Source organism: Anguilla rostrata, chromosome 4 (genome assembly GCF_018555375.3).
Source record: "Anguilla rostrata isolate EN2019 chromosome 4, ASM1855537v3, whole genome shotgun sequence".
NCBI lineage: Eukaryota > Metazoa > Chordata > Actinopteri > Anguilliformes > Anguillidae > Anguilla > Anguilla rostrata.
Window position 1 is genome coordinate 15242089 of NC_057936.1, and position 18186 is coordinate 15260274.

General features: G+C 43.1%; 1 protein-coding gene across 3 annotated transcripts in view; it reads left to right on the forward strand.

The window, feature by feature from the left end:
- Window positions 1–18186, forward strand: part of LOC135252617 (phenylalanine--tRNA ligase, mitochondrial-like) — a 109069-nt gene that overhangs the window by 31609 nt on the left and 59274 nt on the right. For all 3 annotated transcript variants that reach the window (XM_064330897.1, XM_064330896.1, XM_064330899.1), the window contains exons 2-4: window positions 467–1126; window positions 2416–2578; window positions 4172–4303. In XM_064330897.1, coding sequence (XP_064186967.1) covers window positions 485–1126; window positions 2416–2578; window positions 4172–4303 — 937 coding nt within the window. In that variant the 5' untranslated portion in view covers window positions 467–484. The remainder of the gene's footprint in view (window positions 1–466; window positions 1127–2415; window positions 2579–4171; window positions 4304–18186) is intronic.

Here is an 18186-nt window from a genome sequence, read left to right on the forward strand (position 1 = left end):
TTTTTGCACTTTTTATTTATGGAAGCTCAGCATATTCAATCTTTAAATCCAAAAGGGAATAGTGGCCCTCGGGTGTGACCATGCTGAATAGTTTTGTGTTCCGTTGTTTCTTCCGAGAATAAATCAAGCCTTCCAGCGAGAGGTGACACCAGACGCCCTATTTTTCATATATTTTGGCCTCAGCGTGCCTTTTAGTTGCCTAAGGAATTTCCTTTGATGTTTTAGGAGAGAGAAATGGGCACAAGCTCATTATTTAGTCAAACAATGCCCCTTCGTAACAATGAAATACTATAACAATAAAAATGTATCAAAGCATATCAATATTTTTCATGTGCAGTATTCTGAAACTAGGTATTCAACATTACAATCATCATGTTGTCTTGTCTCCTCTAGCGCCACTGTTCTTGAGAAGCATTTTAAATGGTCGCCATCTTTACCCCCCTTACCGTGTCCTCTCCTTTACCAGGCTGATGGACCGGGTACCATGAGGCTGTGCTGCAAACCCCGCCCCTTGTTACTCCTGCCGTTGCTGGAGCCAGCCTTCCTGAATGGACATTCTCCCCGGGTCATTGTCAACCCTTGGGCGTTGACCCACAGGCTCCTCCCTCACAGAGGTCTGAAAACGAAAGGCCCCGCCTCCCACCTCACCAGACAGCAGGAGTCTGTGGAAGTGCTAGGGCAACTCTTCCACCGTGATGACTACACCAACGTGACTGCCAAGATCCTCTCCAAAGTTGGGCGCAACCTGCACAACCGAGCCCACCACCCGCTGTGGCTCATCAAGGAGCGCATCAAGGCCCACTTCTACCGGACCTACACGGGCCGGTCGGGCATGCCCCTCTTCTCGGTCCACGACAACCTCAGCCCCGTGGTGACCGTGGAGCAGAACTTCGACAGCCTGCTCATCCCCCCCGACCACGCCAGCAGGAACAAGGGCGACAACTACTACCTGAACCGGAGGCACATGCTCCGAGCGCACACCTCGGCCCACCAGTGCGACCTGGTGCGCTGCGGGCTGGACGCCTTCCTGGTGGCGGGGGACGTGTACCGGCGAGACGAGATCGACTGCAGCCACTACCCCGTCTTTCACCAGATGGAAGGCGTCAGGCTCTTCTCCAACCACGAGGTGAGGCCACCGCGGCCACGTTTTACTGCCATGACTCTGGTTCCTTTTCTTCAGGAGTGAGTACTCTGGTCAACCCGTAGGCGTAGGTCCACCAGTAGGTACTCAGAGAATGTCAGGTCCAAGACATCCTTCTATTTAATTAACTTGAAATATTCCCACCTGGACTATGCTGTTGGGCACCTCTGAACAGAGTTTACAGGGCAAATCATTCATCCCAACTGCAATATTTCTCCTAAATGATTGTTCAGTGCAATTTACTTCCAGTCTGCTTTTAGATTAGAATAATGTGCGAGTATACTGTTTCTCATATGTTATTTTATGTGTTTTGTGTATTGTGCTTGGTGTGGTTTATGCGATGCCTGACACAAAAATTCCCTCAGGGGACTATAAAATATAAAGTAAGTTATAAAACATTGAATATTGTGCTCTAATACCCCCCAGTTTGGCAACCCAGACAAGTTATTCCTCTAGATTCTAGGACCATTTGTCACAAATGGTCCTTTGAACTGAATCTGACCCCTCTTTCACCTTTGATTGGTACATAAAAAAACTTTTCAACACCTCAGACATATTTATAAACAGTAGCTGCCTCTCAGCCAAACACTGAAGTTTGTCCATGGCTTTGATTGGACTTCAGTGCTCTATGCGGGATTCTCTACGTGAGCCCAGAGAGAGCTCGCAAGCTTACAGAGACACAAGTGCATCTGAAACAGTGCTGCCTGGATCACGACTGAGCTTTTCCAACATGACAATGCTCCATCTTATCTCACGGACCTCCTTGTGACAAAGTCAATGCAAATTCAGTAAAACAGAAAGCAAATACAGCTGTCTGTGCATTTTGTATCACTTTCCAAAATTAATTTGAGCGAATAAATTCCAAGAATGAGATCTAGGCAAGCCCTAAAATTGTGCCTGATGGGTTTTTTGCTCATTATTGAGTGTGGAAAGCTGTAAAAAGTGTAAAATTGAGATTTTTTTGAACAGTTGGCCTTTCAGAAAACAAATTAAGCTCTCTGCAATGGGCGGTCATAACTTTGGGCTGTTGCCCCACACCTTTCTGCATACAGGGTACTTCATCATCATTATCATCACATTATTAGTAGCAAGTTTAAAATTCTCTTTTCTGACCCTATTTCGTCAAGAATCCAGCCATTAAGACACTGGTGAGTAACATATACTAGGTCGTGACCACATTTCAATTCTGACACATGACAAATGATATGAGAGTTTAGGCTGTACATTCATCACTATGACCAGCAGCGCTAACCGTTACCCGTCTCTGCCCCCAGCTGTTTGCACAGGTGGAGCATGGCGAGGACCTCTGCCTGTTTGAGAGCGGGGGTCGCCGTACCCCTCAGAAGCAAGAGACGCACACGCTGGAGGCCGTCAAGCTGGTGGAGTTCAGCCTGAAGCGGACCCTCACCCGCCTCGTCAGACACTTGTTCGGGGAAGGTGAGCGGCAGGACACCTCTGGCCTTCCTGACTATAACCTCACCCCGTCTCACCCCTTCACTTCACCTATGTGCCTCCCTAAATCATCGGTTTCCCTTTCTTTACTTTTTACTTTTTAACTTCTCTGCGAGGCCATTTTCCTCTGTAATTGTGTTTGCGTTGTCATGTCGACAGCATTTATAGCATCTGAAACAAATGTAAATCTGTAACTGTGAGGTATTTAGTGCATCATAATGGAGGGATTAAATTCCATGTGTTTATTTTGCACCGCAACACTGTTTTTAGACATTTTATAAGCAGCTTATTCAGTCGTCGAATGCTCTTTTATTTTATTCAGCTATTGTCTATTTAAAATGCCAGTAAGACAGCTGTAATTGAACAGCTTGCTATTCAGTTGCCATTGCTGAGAATTAAATATAAAATTAGGCTGTGGTTTAGAGCTTCTTCATGGTCTACTTACATATACAATTATCTTTATCAGAATTGGCAGAATTTCTGCGCTAGTATTACAAATTTAGAATTTGGAGCATCATCAGATCGAACAGGGCAGCATGTCCATTACAAATTCCCTCCATTTCTGCTTTGCTGTCATGAATTTTATATTCCATCTGTAGTCTGATTCATGGCTGGTGGAAAAATTTTTATGTTTTTAAAATATCTCTTCAACTAATTTTCGTATCTCACCATCAGAGGTTGTTTTAATGATGACATTAATTCAATTGCCACTTCGCCGTTAGTCATTCAGAGAATTACTGCCTTGATATTGGATGACACTAATGATAGCCATAATTTTGAATTGCAGTAATGGCAGTTATCGTCAGCCATTGCTTTAACTAGCGTTTTGTTTATTTGTCTGTGTTCCCTCTCTGACCTTCACCTGCTTTTGCAAGTACAAGACAGGAACAGTGTGATACAGTGTTGAACAGAGGTCGGAGGTCACGTATCATAGGTCACTGTGTGGTCACCTTCCTGTACTGAGGGAGCTGCTGATGTTTCTGAGGATTGCCGGTGATTCCAGCTCTGGCTCCGCCTCCACCTCCCCAGTTCCTCAAGGGGAGTGGGAGAGGAGATTAATTGACTTTCCGAGACGGAGTGAGTTGCACAAATCTCCTCCGAAATTGGAAACGACACCGCCGTTCCATCCCCCGAACTTTGCAGATTTATCGTCCGTAACGAAAACGTTGAGAAGGAGGGGGCCCCCGTGATTTATTTTTTACTTCCCCCTCGCCTGCAACTTTGCTGCGATGCGATGCGGCGAAGCGGGGAGGCGCGGGACGCCCGGGGGAGACGCGGAGGAGACCCCCGCCCACGCGCGGGGGCCTTGCGTATTTGTATTCGTGTCAGGTGCTCGTTTTACTTTCGTGCTCGCGGTTTCTATCTTTATCTCCTCTCACTTGTTCCGTGTCGTTCGGCTTCTCCGTCTAATTCGCGGTTTTTCTGTGTCTGCCTGAGGCTTCCCTCTGGTTCTCCCTTTCAGCCTTTCTTTTTTTTTTCTTCTCCTTTTCCACCCCTCGCTCGTGATGGTCAGCACTCGCAGAATCGTACCACGCAGGCGTGATGTGATTGTGTGACTGCGTGCCGTCTGTCTGGCAGATCTGGAGATCCGCTGGGTGGAGTGCTTCTTCCCCTTCACCCACCCCTCTTACGAGATGGAGGTGCGTTTCCAGGGTGACTGGCTGGAGGTGTTGGGCTGTGGAGTGATGGAACAGGAGCTGGTCTGCTCAGGTATGCCCGCTCACAGCTACGCTGAAGGATCCTTAAGCATCCAGCGTTTCCCTGTGTGAATATGTACACACACCAAGCAAAGCACACACTGACACACACGCACACATACACACAGACAGACACACACACACTCACTCACTGATGTGTTGTCAGGACAGCAACAGAGGGCTGTCATGGTAGGAGAAGCCTTTCAGTAAACACTGATATTTCAGATGCCCCATCCCCTGTGTATACACACAGAATATCTTTGTTATGCTTTGGAACAAACTAACTTTCCTGTTATCAAGCACCATATAGGCCACACACCCAAACACACACACACACATACTCACAGTCACATACACATACGCACACACACATATGCATACAAATACAGTATGTTGGCAGAAGAAAATGAGCTGCATATCTCCAATTAATCTTTCAATTTGCTGCAACGATTTTAACAAGATGGGATGAACTTGTCTGGACGGCCGAGTATATTGCTCTCAGGGAAATCATAATCCTTTCGCTGATGAGTGCAACACGCTGCTCAGCGAGTTTATGGTGCGGTGCTGCTCGACGATATGCACACTGGTACACAGTGTCTTAGAGGTGCTGAGGGTTTGGGTTCACATCAGGTGAATAAGTTGGCCACTTCATCACCCAAAAGTAGTTCCTTGCCAGGAAAGTCTGATAGACGCATGCCTCTCGCAACCTTGTGTTGTCATGGACAGATCTGAGGTGTGATGCACAGCCTGAAGATTTATTTAGTCTCATGCAATCAATGAGCTATTATTAAATGCTAACAAATGATCTTCATCCATATTGTACTGCAGCCAATGCTGTGACTGGTCTGTTTATACAATGCACGGTGTGCATGCTACTGTGCCTGTTCCATTGTATGCACAGTACGGTCTCCTTCTACATTCTGCCAAAATATACATTATTTTTTGTATGTATCTGTATGTGGATATAAAACTGGAGGTAGGTGTGGCTTAAACCAGAAGTTGTGCAAACATGCACATTGGTATTGCAATTATTGTACTTTCAAAGCATCATGAAAGATGAACCATAAGTTTCTTTTTAAAACGCTTTTTTACAAACAACAGTTGCCTGTTATAAATGATTAGCCATTATATACAACCTCATTTAGTCTCTCCAATCACCAATCAAATAGTGAGACATATCAGTGTCACTAAGTTGGCAGATTTGTACAGTTGGCCTATTGGCCTCCCTCTGTGTGTGCGTGTATGTTCTCTGTAATGAGTGTGAATGTATGACCACTACTCATGTGATATTGTAGACCTTGGTGCACCAAAGTGCTGATGGTCATTCACCTTAATGGCCTCAGCTTCTGAGAGTGCGTCCTATATGGCGTGGTGTGTGTGCATGTGTGGTTTCAGGTCCAGGTTCAGTCAAGATCTGTGCACAGCTTTCATTTGTGATAAATCAAAACTTAGGATGCATATTGGCAAGGTCATAGCTGAGGTGCAGTGAAATCCCCTGGGCTGAACCTCCTGCCTCTTCCAGTAGATGGCGGTATTGGGCAGAACTAATGGAGGTGCCTCCCATCTGGGGCAGGCCGGTGCAGCTCGAGCAGAAGGGAGAGCAGACTGGGACCCCCACAGAGAACGGCAGGCTGAGCCGCCCAAGTCTCCGGCAGAAAGATGACCTGCACTGCTGCCGCGGGTGCACAAAGATCCACCCAGTAATAGCAGTCTGACAGATTGCCATTAGCGCTTGGATGCTACTCGTTTATACCAGCAGGCTTGCATATGAAATCGGCTCTTATTAGCCGTTTCAGGGCTGCCTACGCGTTAAGCGCACTAAGACCATTACCTCCTCCATTGTAACATTGTTGCATTGATTTGTATACAGTATATCTGAATAATTTAATTTAAACTTGGAAGGAGAGTTACCTTCAGTCAATGTGGGGAAGATAGGCGCCTTTGAATGGCTATGATGTAGTGGCGATATTAAGCTGTCACAGTATGCCGCAGGACTACGTGGAAACCAAATGCATAGCGCTCCGCTCTCCCTTTCGTCTGGGAGAGAAATGAAACAATAGACCTTGAGTCCAGGGGTGATGGCTGCCACGCGCTCAGAGAGACGGTGGCGAAAGGACAGGCTGACAAACTCATGTACAAACACCAAGGGAATTTGCTCAGTCTGCTGTTTGTGTTTACTGAGTGGCTGGGAACATGGTACAGTTTCCTTCAGCCACCAGCCATTATTTGCAGTCAGACCTGTACCTCTTGACTAAAGCTTTTATATGCCAGTGAGGGCTTCTGTTTAAATGCTTTTTAAGAACATATTTATCTTAACCAGTTGCCAGAAGGTCCAATTATAAAATGTTGTATATTTACATTTTTTAAATGGTTGAGAGTTTAAATAATCTCCCAAATTGTCCAACTGAACCAAAGCATTTTTTATTTTTCTGTAGAAGGAGGAACAATAGCCATATAAGAAGCAGGAGGAGAACTACTGTATTGGTCTTGGTAGTAGAAATAATTGTGCTAGCTGTAGCAGCAGTAGCGGTGTTAACAGTAGCAGTTGCTATAAGTCGTGGTGGTCGTGGTAGTTTCCGTAGCAGATCTTCCGCCCCCGTCGAAGAGCTTATTAAAATGCTCTTGCTCTGGTTTCTCTATCTTTGTCTCCGTCTCCTCCCACTGGCTCCCATCTCCGGCTTTCTGTGTGCAATAAAAATGTATCCCTTTCAGATGAAGCACTTAAGAGATGAAGAGTATTCACTGCCACCGCACAGTAACTTTTTTGGTAGGAAGTGAGGAAAGCCCCAGTCAGATCCCCAGCCTTTCCTGTGGTCTGTGCCCATATTCGGAGCTTGCTGAAATTGACATATGGCCCTGTTTCCAACACCTGTGTGACGTATCTAGCAGGGTACTCTCTAGGTCCTCACAGAGGACTATGCTGTGCCTTGTATGCCCTTGTCTTTGAAACCGTCATATGCAGTGAATTAACTTGGATCAGCACCATAACTGGTATCTCAAGAACAGAGGATTGCTGTTGGTCACAAGCCCAGCATGCTCCAAATAGCAACATGCAGTATTATAGCCACTGCTGGCATAGCTACAAGGAGTGTCCCAAAGCACAGATTTTACTTGTTTTGAAATGTTAATTTTCCAGTTGTTTCCTTCTGCACTGCTCTATGACTGTCCTCTGGTTAGACCATCTTTAATCTTTCTCCCCTGTTCAGGTTTAGGTTGTCTCCTGTTGAAGTGATCTGCTGCACCAGTTGACCACAGCCACTTCAGGGTTGCGGTGTCTCTGTTTTTTTCCTGTCCATCATTAAACGACTGTGAGTGTCATTTAGAGCCGGTCTCACAGTGATGGCTCTCAGATTAGCATCTCTTCCAGTTCGAAACCTTGTTCCCTCTCAGTGAGGCGCCATTGCTTCACCACACGTCAGGGGTTCCATTGATCATTCAGGAACTTTGCGGCTTGTAGTGAAAGGAGTGTCTGCATTGTTGCAGCTGGAAGGCATTAGATTATATGATTGCTATTATTACTGTAAGTCTTCCTTCTTTTTCTTCTTCTGAAGGGCGAGTAATAGACCCATAGAGACTCACAAGAGTGACTCATGATATGTTGTCGATATTTCATGCATTTTTCACTTCGTATTATGGATGCTGCGTATCTTTCCTGCGCCAATGTCACTGTGATCTTGTCAGCTACCTTCATGCAGACGGCCTGCTGCGTTTGCCCCCTGCGTGCCTGTCTTGAGACGGGACAGCCTGGCCACTGAAATAAATGTGCTGTGGGGTTTAGTGGAGGGAATACCCCACCCTTCTCCACCTCTACTTATCCCCACGCTCTGACTCTGTTCCTCTCTCATCTCAAACTCACTCACTTTCCGCAGAGTGCTGCAACAGATCAGTGTGCCTGTTACCAAGGCAACCTCTCATGCCCCCCCCCACTACACACGCACGCTTACACACACACATGCACACAGGCAGGCACACACTTGCACACACATGCATCCATTTCCCATTAGAGTCCTATGATAATGAAAATCTGCCAGAAAGGCAGAATTAAATGCGTAAATGCGAATTACCATACGCAACCAGCAGCCAGGATGGCGGTGGGGGCACGAGACAGAGTAGGTGTTGGATGGGCGTGCTGGGCTCGGGGGCGGGTATTTATTTTGTCTATGAGCACCATATGTGGAGCGTGTCAGAAGTGCGCCACAGGCTGGGTTATTGCAGATGATTGGGGCGTGGGGAGGAGGGGGGGGGGACGTGAGGGGGGAGTGGGAGGGGCGCTCCATTAATGCTGCCGGCCTGCTCTGTTATTCATTTGGGGCCAGCGTGTAATCCCTGTCCAGATCGATTCTTTAGGGACACGGGGGGGTGCGGGGGGGGTGCGAGGGCGGTCCCCAGGGGGACCTCCCCGGAGCAGCCGCCAGCATATGGGGCCTGGCGTTAATGACGGCACGCGTCAGCAGCCCAGTTTGTCACGCTCCAGAGGACCGGAGGCCACGGCGAGGGCCCCGCCAATGTGATTAAAACCGTGTTTGGTGACAATTAACTACCCTTCAAGCCGCGCCCCTCCAGGCACGAGGGGGGGGGAGGCGGCGGGGCAGGGGGTGGGGCACCAGCTGAGGTGCTGGTTCAGGTGGCACTTTCAATTTTAATCCCCCCTTTGAATAAATCATGCCTCAATCAACCCCCCTTTTCCGGCCCCCACGTCCGCATCAGCCAGCCTTCACAAAGCGGCCCCTGTCAGGCGCTCATTTCTGACGGGCTGACCCGCAGTTCCAATAACCAAACCCCTGTCTCCAGTCCTCCCTGTCTGATTACCGTGTGCTGAGAGACGGAGAAAGGGAGCGACTAATCAGTGCTGCCCGCCCCTCCCTTGTTCAGTTAAGGCGAAGCATCTGCCCATCTTCACTCCTATTCAAAGCCCCACCCCCCCCTGCCTTTGCGAACACCCTCCCCCCCCTTATATTCTGGCTATGCTCCCAATGGTCGGGTGGAAGCCATTACTGGTGGGGCAGGAGATGTAGACAGCCGGTCCACTGGCCCCCACCCCTGCCCTGCCTCATCTCCCATGGGCCTGTCGGGGGGAAGAACAAACATTTGTTTGTGCAGTGTTCCATTTCAGGACTCTTGCTTGAGCAAGAACATCTAAACACGTCCATATACACGCCAGAGTGGCATGGGTGGCCACACACACAGATACGGAGGAAGAGAAAAAGAAAGAAACACATGAAGGACCATGCTTTGACAATTACAGTTTTAATGCTTGCAAAGTAGCCAGAATAACCAGACACTTGTACTGTAGCTCATTGAATCAGAGGCAGGAAGAAACAGTAATCATCAGCTGTTCTACAACTGCTCACTTTAGTGCTGTTCCAGAAGTTTGTTCCATGTTGTCCAGGAAAGTGTGGCGCATGAATTTGTTCGATGTAGGTACTGTGTTGTACAACTCTCTGCTAATTCCTCTGGAGAACATCCTGTTTTGCACTGACCCGATTTTTACTCCCTTTTTCAGAATATAGAGGATGATTATGTCCTTCTCAAAACTAAAGAAAGTGGTGCTTTATTCTAGCCATTATCTGAGGGACAGTGATAATTCTGCTCTTCGGTTTCAATACAGTAAAAAATCCTTTGAGGCCTGATAAATAATAATTAGCCCTGTATTCTGCAGTATTTTGTATTATAGTATGTAATATACAGTGTAATAAAGACAGATAGCTCCCATGCTATTTTAGCCCTTAGCTTAGCTTAGTTTTTACAGTATTGAAAATAATAATGAAACGGTTTGAACAAAACCGATGTCTGAACTCCAGTGTAATAAGCTACATCTGTCACACCTTTCTCAGACTGTGGATCACCTGTTGTTAAAATGTCTGCAAATATAAATCTATTTTGAAGAGTTTCTTTCCACAATCTAAAAAAAAGTGTGTGGCTGTCCTTAGATTCCTCAGTGAAACTCTGATATTTTGGCATCTTATTTGTGTGCGCAGAACCCTTCCATATATGAGGAAGGGACATGGTTGCTTCTGTCTAATAATCTTTCTGAACACAATTCAGGCTCTGTTCTGAATTCTGTTCATTCACAAATTCGGAATAACCAGGTTTTGCGAGTTTTATCTTTTCACAACATTGAAAGTTTGGAAACAAAGTAATGAAACATATTTAGTAAAACAAGAAGAGCAGAAACCTGTTTTAACTTAAGGCCAAGGCACATTGTGGTTACATTGAATGTAGGTCTGGATTTCTAGCATAAGAAAAATTCTGGTAAATAGTTCATTTCAGAATTGATCTTATGTGATTATACAAATGATTCATCACTTATTCTTCACTACAATACTATTTTTGTTGTCAGTTGTTATAGCCATAGTCACTCAAATCTTCTCGGGAGAACGTGCCTTAAATAGGCATTGGTTAGTGCTTTAGTAATGTTGCATATACACTTGCTTGTCTAGGAATGAGCCAGGTCTGGTTATATTGTTTGTGTCGCTCAGGTGGATGCAGTTACATTCTCTTGCATTGTAAGTCACTCTGGATAAGACAAATTAATAAATGAATTTAATGTCTCACTGCCACTGAGAATCTTGTTTAAAAAAAGGTGATACTGCATGACTGCCATTCATACCGCATAGCTAGCAATCATAACATTTTACAAATTTTACACTTCTGTTGTGAGGGAAAAGATTCATTCAAGATCTGTGCTGATTTGAAAATTTAATTATGAAATGTTTTCATAATACAGTGCACAGTGCACATATCCCAATACAACTATGCCTTAAGACTGAGATGTTTGCACCTACATGCACCAAGACCCAAGCAATTAATTTCTGTTCCCTCTTGGGGATATAAGTCTCTGGTCTTCTTCTCAAGAACCATCTATTCCACTATGCTGAAACCTTGCACTACAAGGGGCTTTCAAAATGAACGAAAAGTATTTTTTGAATTATTTTCCCTGCAATGTGTTTTTGTCATCCACAGCACGTGTATTATGTCAAAAAAATTGAGATACTTAAACTTATGCTCTTCCAGATCTCAGGAGGATGTTCTAGGATTCAAGCAAAATAAAACAAAAATATTAGTGCAGTGAGGCTGAAATCCTGTGTCCTGTGGTGTGCAGTTTAATAGCTTTTCCCTGACAAGATATCTTACATTCTTAGACTAAATTAGAGCAGAATGCCCAGTTGGACTTTTTAAATTGGAGGAGAGCACTCAAAGTTCTTCTTTGTTCAAATAATGAAAGGACTTTCCTGCATCCCTACCTGCTGTATAATACATTTCTCAGAACCTTAAGTGGGCAGGACTTTTTTAAATTTAAATTAACTTTTTTTTTTGCCTATTTCATGTAATGTAATGGATGTCTGTCCTGAACATTTTATTTCAGTACTATATTATTACCAAATAAACAAATGAAGTGAATAGTTTAATGTTTGGTTTGCAGCTCTTTTTGAAGTTTCTGCATGAAAACAGTAATTAGAGCATGGTGTTTGAAATTTTTTACTTTTTTTTCAACTTTTTTGTTTTGTTTGTTAAAATCATGGCATAATAACGGTCCAAATGTTGGACTGAAATAATATATCCACAGCGGCAAATCATAAATTTTGTTTGGCGTATTAAATCCCACCATCAGTGAGTTGGTTTTAACTTTGAGGACAGAAAGATAAAAGGTCAGTTCTTTTTGATCCAGCAATCAATGAGCGACATATGAGTGGCATCACAAGTACTTCTCATTTCCAGGGAGTCGAACAGAGAACGCTTCTGTCACTGAATATAACAGGAATAGCGTTTTCATAAACTTTTTGGAGGTCATTTTCTTTCCCGGTTTCTCAGTCCAAAGCTATTATTTTCTCATTATGATTTCTGTAATTCTGCCTACGTGGCAGATGGGAAATGGAGGACTCACAGAACACCCTGTTACTTGCTGAGGTACATCCTTATGTACAGAAATCCATTCACCAAGCTGCGCAGGCATCGAAGATTCAAGAAATATTCAGTCTATTACCACACTACAGTCATAGCTTACAGGACAGTTCTTACGTTAGTTAGTTCATCACGAATATATATCATTTTAACATTACAGCTGACAGCGCTACAGCTCTGAATCCAAGGGCAGATGTGGATGGTTTATGGTTGATGGGGAGTATTTAGTAACTGTACATTTAAACTCTATTATCCATATGGTCAAATAGTAATGTTAATATAATACAATTTGATGCAAGGTGATAGTAACCTTGTGGATTGGATGTTTGTCCTCAATTCAGTTTCTCTCATGTTTGCCACTTCACTTGCGAATGGCATAGTGTGTAAACTGATGATACATTTGTTGTAATATTGATGTATAATCACATGCAGTATACTTGGAATAACAAGCACATGTATTCATTTAAACAGATTTGTTTAATGCAATTTATTACATTCCTGATTGCTTGCCATTACTATTTTTTGTTGCTCAATTTTTGCTCTGTTAGGATTATATCTGTGTATGCTCTATAAAAGGGAGAATATTGTCTTTTATTGTTGTATCCTAGTATGGAAACCGTTCTGCAAAAACTTGTAAGAGTTTTCTGCCAAAAGTCATAAATAAATAATAGGTTTGATGCTGGTGCAGTTGTCAGATCTGTATCACATTAAAGCAGCAAATGGAAATTCTTGGTGTTTCCGTGCTTGCACTAATATCTTCTCTCCGAATCTATCCCTCGGGTCAAGGATTTGTGCTTGAAAATTTGTGCAAGCAGTTTCTACATGTATATTCATCAAAAAACTGTTATGGATGATCCTTAAATCCGTCTTCAATTTCCATTTAGGTGAAGGGAAAATATGAGAGGCTATGGAAAACCGAGGAGTGCCTAGTTGGGCTTTTGTGCTTTCTGTTAAGGTCAGAGGTCAGTTGACCTTGACTGTTCTTCCTTTTGGCTGTGTGTATTAATGTACATCTGAACACGTGTCAGAAGAACCAGGTCTCCAACTGGGCCAGTGCCACTTCTTCACGTGGAATATATATATGTTAGTGTGGATGAGGGCATGGGTGTGTTCACGTGTGTGCATACTGTATGTTCTGAGTGTATGTTGTGATGAAAACATGAAGTATGGCCAGTCGGCGCTGTGTTGGTTGTTCTTTTTACACAAATACACTAGAAATGTGAGCATAAGAATCATGAAGTAAAATACTCACTGTAAATACTCATATTTACTGAATAGATTACTTACAAATACATTTTTAGACATATTTCACAATACAATGTTAGTGTGGTTGCTTCAGCAACACTCTACCTATTCCCTGGCATTCTCATTATTCTTATGTTCTTTCTGCCTAAATGTCTGCAAGCTTCTGCTCCTACAGCATTTAAGCTAGACATGCCATTCCAACTTCATAATATTCACATTGACTCCGAGTAGATTGCTTGTATAAAGCTTTATTTTGAGTGGTCTGACATTTCTGTGCACAAATCAATTGCTGAGATATTCTTCATTTAATTTGTGTGCTTTGTCTGGATGTTTAGACGTGGTAAAAAAAGCACAATTTGGTGACATAGTGCCACTATTTGATAGATATATGAAATACAGACAGATCCATTTTTGTCCTGTGTGTCTGTGGATGTGTGTACAAACAGTGGCTCTGTCTGTTGGCTTGGTTGTTGGGTTTTCATGACATGAACAGATGAGCGTTTACGGTTGAACCTCAGGGATACAAACCTCAGAGTGGCCAGGCAACCAAAAGTGCCATGAAACAGGAAGGAGCATATGCAAGTATGCCACATCAATCCCATTATCATCCTTGTGCTTAAATGGCAGCATAAAATTTTACATCTATGCATGCATTATCTATACCCGCTTATCCTGGGCAGGGTCGCAGGGGATGCTGGAGCCTATCCCAGCATGCATTGGACGAAGCAGGAATACAATACGCCCTGGAGGGCGCCAATCTATCGCAGGGCACACACACCATTCACTCTTACGCTCATACCTATGGACAATTCGGAGTCTCCAATTAGCCTACCTGCATGTCTTTGTACTGTGGGAGGAAACCAAAGTACCCTGAGGAAACCCACACGGACACTCCGCAGAGAAAGGCCCAGGCTTAAAACAAGGCTCTCTTCCCAATTAAAATAAACTTGAAACACTATCAGAATGAATTAAAGGGAATGTCTTAGCACTGCTGCTGAAGAATACGAGGGCCTTATATAAAGAGGGGAGAACAAAAACTGTAGAACGGGTGAGTCGTGTGGCAGTCGCGAGGGCAGTGGACTCTCAAGCCACATCCGAGTTCCCCTACGCAGTTTTGGGTTTGATCCTTCTGCCATGGCACCTTCTGAGCTTTGACTCTTTGCTGTTTCCCTCTCTGCTTTCTCCCTGTCTGAATAAAACAAAAATATACAAAAGGAGGGAAGACTCTGCTCTTCTTTGAAAAAACCTGGAGAATGAAAACATTTGGCGAAGGAGCTTAATTAATTTCACAGTTTCAAAAGACCTCCATTCCCAGTGCATTCGTATCTTGGAGGTTCAGCTATCATTATTGTTCTCTCATTTGTGGGAAATACACTGACACTGTGCAGACAAATGCAAATCTAAGTCTTGTGTTGTAAACAAATATTTGTTTTCAATAAACTATGGGCTCAGAATGCGTCTGTTGCAGGCTGCATTTGGCTTGGACTTGGATATCCCTGTTGAATGGTATTCTCGGATTTGGGAATGGGCAGAAACCAGGTTGTGATATGCCAGTATATGTGTTGTCAAAGTATCTTTGGATGAGTAGGTGAGGGTGTTAACAGCGCAGTGCTCTATCAATTCTAGTTTTTTTCCGGGACTGAATTCCCTTTTCCTGGCAAGAGCATCCAGAGACTGTCTGAAATAGAGTATCTTACTCTAATTAGATGAACACACAAGTGCAAACTAATGAAGAGTGAATGAAGTTCGAGACCGCAAACATAAGCATCACATTATCAACTTGACTTTTCCTCAGTCGTGCTGGCTCGACCTGTAGCGGAGCGTTCTTTCGCTAAAGCTCTCTTAATCAGAGTGCGAAAGCTGCAGGGACCAGGGAATTAACCTACTGCTCTATTAATCCCCTCCTTTAGGGGGATTTTGGTTGCGCTTGCATAGTAATATGTTGTCCCAGCTCACCTGAAATTATCAGGGGCTCGTCTCGCAGATCTCTCCGAACCGCAGATGGAGGTATTTTGAAAATAAACAGAATAGGTACCACTTGGGGCCTGAAAGCACTTTGTGGTGGAGCTGCTCACTCAATTAGTCAGTCAGACAGAAATTGAGGGACACTGCTGTTTCGGGGGCTGCTTAACAGCAGCCTTAAAGAGAAGAATGGGGTTCAGGGACTGTTCAGTGAACAGGAATTCATAGCTAATTTGACAGTAAGTGCCAGTTGCACACGCTACTTTTTTATAACAGCCCCTTTCTGGAGCTAGTTTTATTCTTTATAAGGCATGTTACCCAGATGAATCAGAATTTGGAACAGCACAAAAATGTGTGAAAGACCCATTCACTGAATTCAGCAGTTAATTACTCCTGTAGCTCCCTTAACCTCTGCTGTACATCAACTGCATTGAATCTATGTGACAAAAATGTAGGCAGAAATGAATACTGTGTATTTTTGGGTTTTTTTAGCGGAACCCATTCTGTTTTCTGTGCGCCCTCCCCCCGGGGACTAGCTAAAGAGGAAGGCGTCCCTGGCCAAGTTCAGCCCTTCCCTTACAAATGCACGGTAATGAAGGCTGGGACAGAGGCTGACTGCATTATGTCAGATTAGATTATCCTTCAAAGATACAAGCATCTGTGGAGACATGTTCTCTGTGCTGCAGTGCATTCTGGGTGAGCATTAATGACCATTTGTTACACAGAGGTCATATGTGCTTCCCCTGGACTGGTACACCTTCCTCTTATTCTAGGTGTACAATTGATGGTTTTATGTACTCTAGATATCTTCATTTTGCTTCAAATGATATGCTCAGACTTTATTGGCATTTTTGGCAGCTGGTCACATCTTGCTGCAAATCAAGCATATGCTTGAATAAATAATTCATTAAGATGTATGGCTGTAATGTAATAAACAATTGAAAGGGACCGACGGGGACTGGCAATCGCCTAGGTGCCAACATTTGCATAATAGAAAACAAGAGCAGTTTTATCTCATAATATATGCAGCTGCTCCCCAGTTTGGTAATGTTCAGGTAATTAATTCTCAATGATTAAAAAAAAAAAAAACTGGGAAATGAGTTGAAAAAATTTTTGTCTCTTTGGATGAATTTGTATTCAAAACCTAGCAGTCTCGGTAGCCAGAGAGGCATATGGGGTTCTTCAGTTAATTCAACATAGCTAAGCCTTTTTAAGCTTCTCAGGTCTGAGTTATGTTTGAAAGGGTCCCTGCATGCGCCAGAATATTAAAGCATTCTGGCATGTGGTAGTAACATAGTCAGGGCCACGTGTGTAATTGTTCAACTGGAAAAGCATACCAATTATCCAATTAAACCCATACATTACAGAATGAAAGCCTGCATTAATAATGTCTCAAAGAATAATTTTCTCTCAAGTAAGACTTGGACTTGGAAAATGTGAATTAGTAGCTTTTTTTTCCCCCCTTTCGGTTAATCTAAGATGTGTTTAATATTGGTTCTAAAGTGTGAATGAAGTTTGAAGAAAGGAGATAACCTTTTGAAGGAATTGGCTGTGAAAATGAAAGCAAAGCTTGTGGACTGAAAGTCTGTTGAACCAAGCAGCTACAGCCATGGTTTTCTGGGGTCTTTGGAGAGGAAGGGCCATGGTACTAGATCCCAAATGCAATAACAAAACTTGATACTGCAGACATCAGATCAGTCTTCATAAGATATTCTTTAAGTTAGGGTGATTCTGTTTGACCATTTGTCATCTTCTCCATTGCATTATTTTACAGTTGTCTGTCAGTTGTCTGCATAATGTTTTCTTAACACAAAAATTGGTTTTAATTCATTTTAATTCTCAATGCACAAATAATGTAAAAGATTGTTTTTTTCTTATACTTTGAACAAACTCTGATTCTGTTCACTGACTGGTTATTACATGATGTAGAAACTTCCCAGTGTTTAAAAATGTTTTAAAATTATTTTTTACAAGAGATTAATTTTAGTTTGACGCACAAATAATTGTGTAGGGATAATGATGACAAAAAACGCAACATTTAGGGACAGACACGATTGGCTGAATAATCAGCCTACTATCATTATTAATAGAACTGGACCATGGCAAATTAATGTTTTTTTTAATTTTTATTAAAGTAACATGGTTAATGGAGTCAGCCTAAATATTTGTCTCTGTACAGTAAAATATTGTGCTTAAGTTGCAGCAGAAAACGTATTGTAGCTGGCAGGTTCAATGTCGTTTTTTCTTTCTCAAGGCATTATTATTGAAAGACTGCCTATCACACAGTAAAATGTCCAGTGTTAATTCAATTCTAACAAAATACATTTGAATCCAATAGGGTCCATATGTACTCTTTAAGAGTTTATAGAACACTTAACATTTTACTGTGCAGGACTAATCTTTCCTGTCTCATTAACCTAAAGATGGATACCCTTGTATGGAAGATCCTCTTTCTTGCACGTCCAACATAGTAGTGGTGTTTTACTCTTGCTAATGACAGTTGCCATGGTCATTGGCAGGTTTACACATTACATGGCTCTTAAATAGACTGCAGCATTTATTCCAGGTTTCAGGTCATCTTAAAAAATACATGCTTATTCCGAGTGCTAATTTGTGATCATCTTTGTGAATGAGATATGGCCTGCACTGAGTTTTGTTTGCATAAAAATTGTCAGTTTGTCATTTTGGTGCTGTAAATAATTTGGATAACAGTATTTAAATATGCAAATATATGGAGCACTGTGTCACTGTTTTCCTGATAGTACATTTGTGTGCACTTTCTACGCA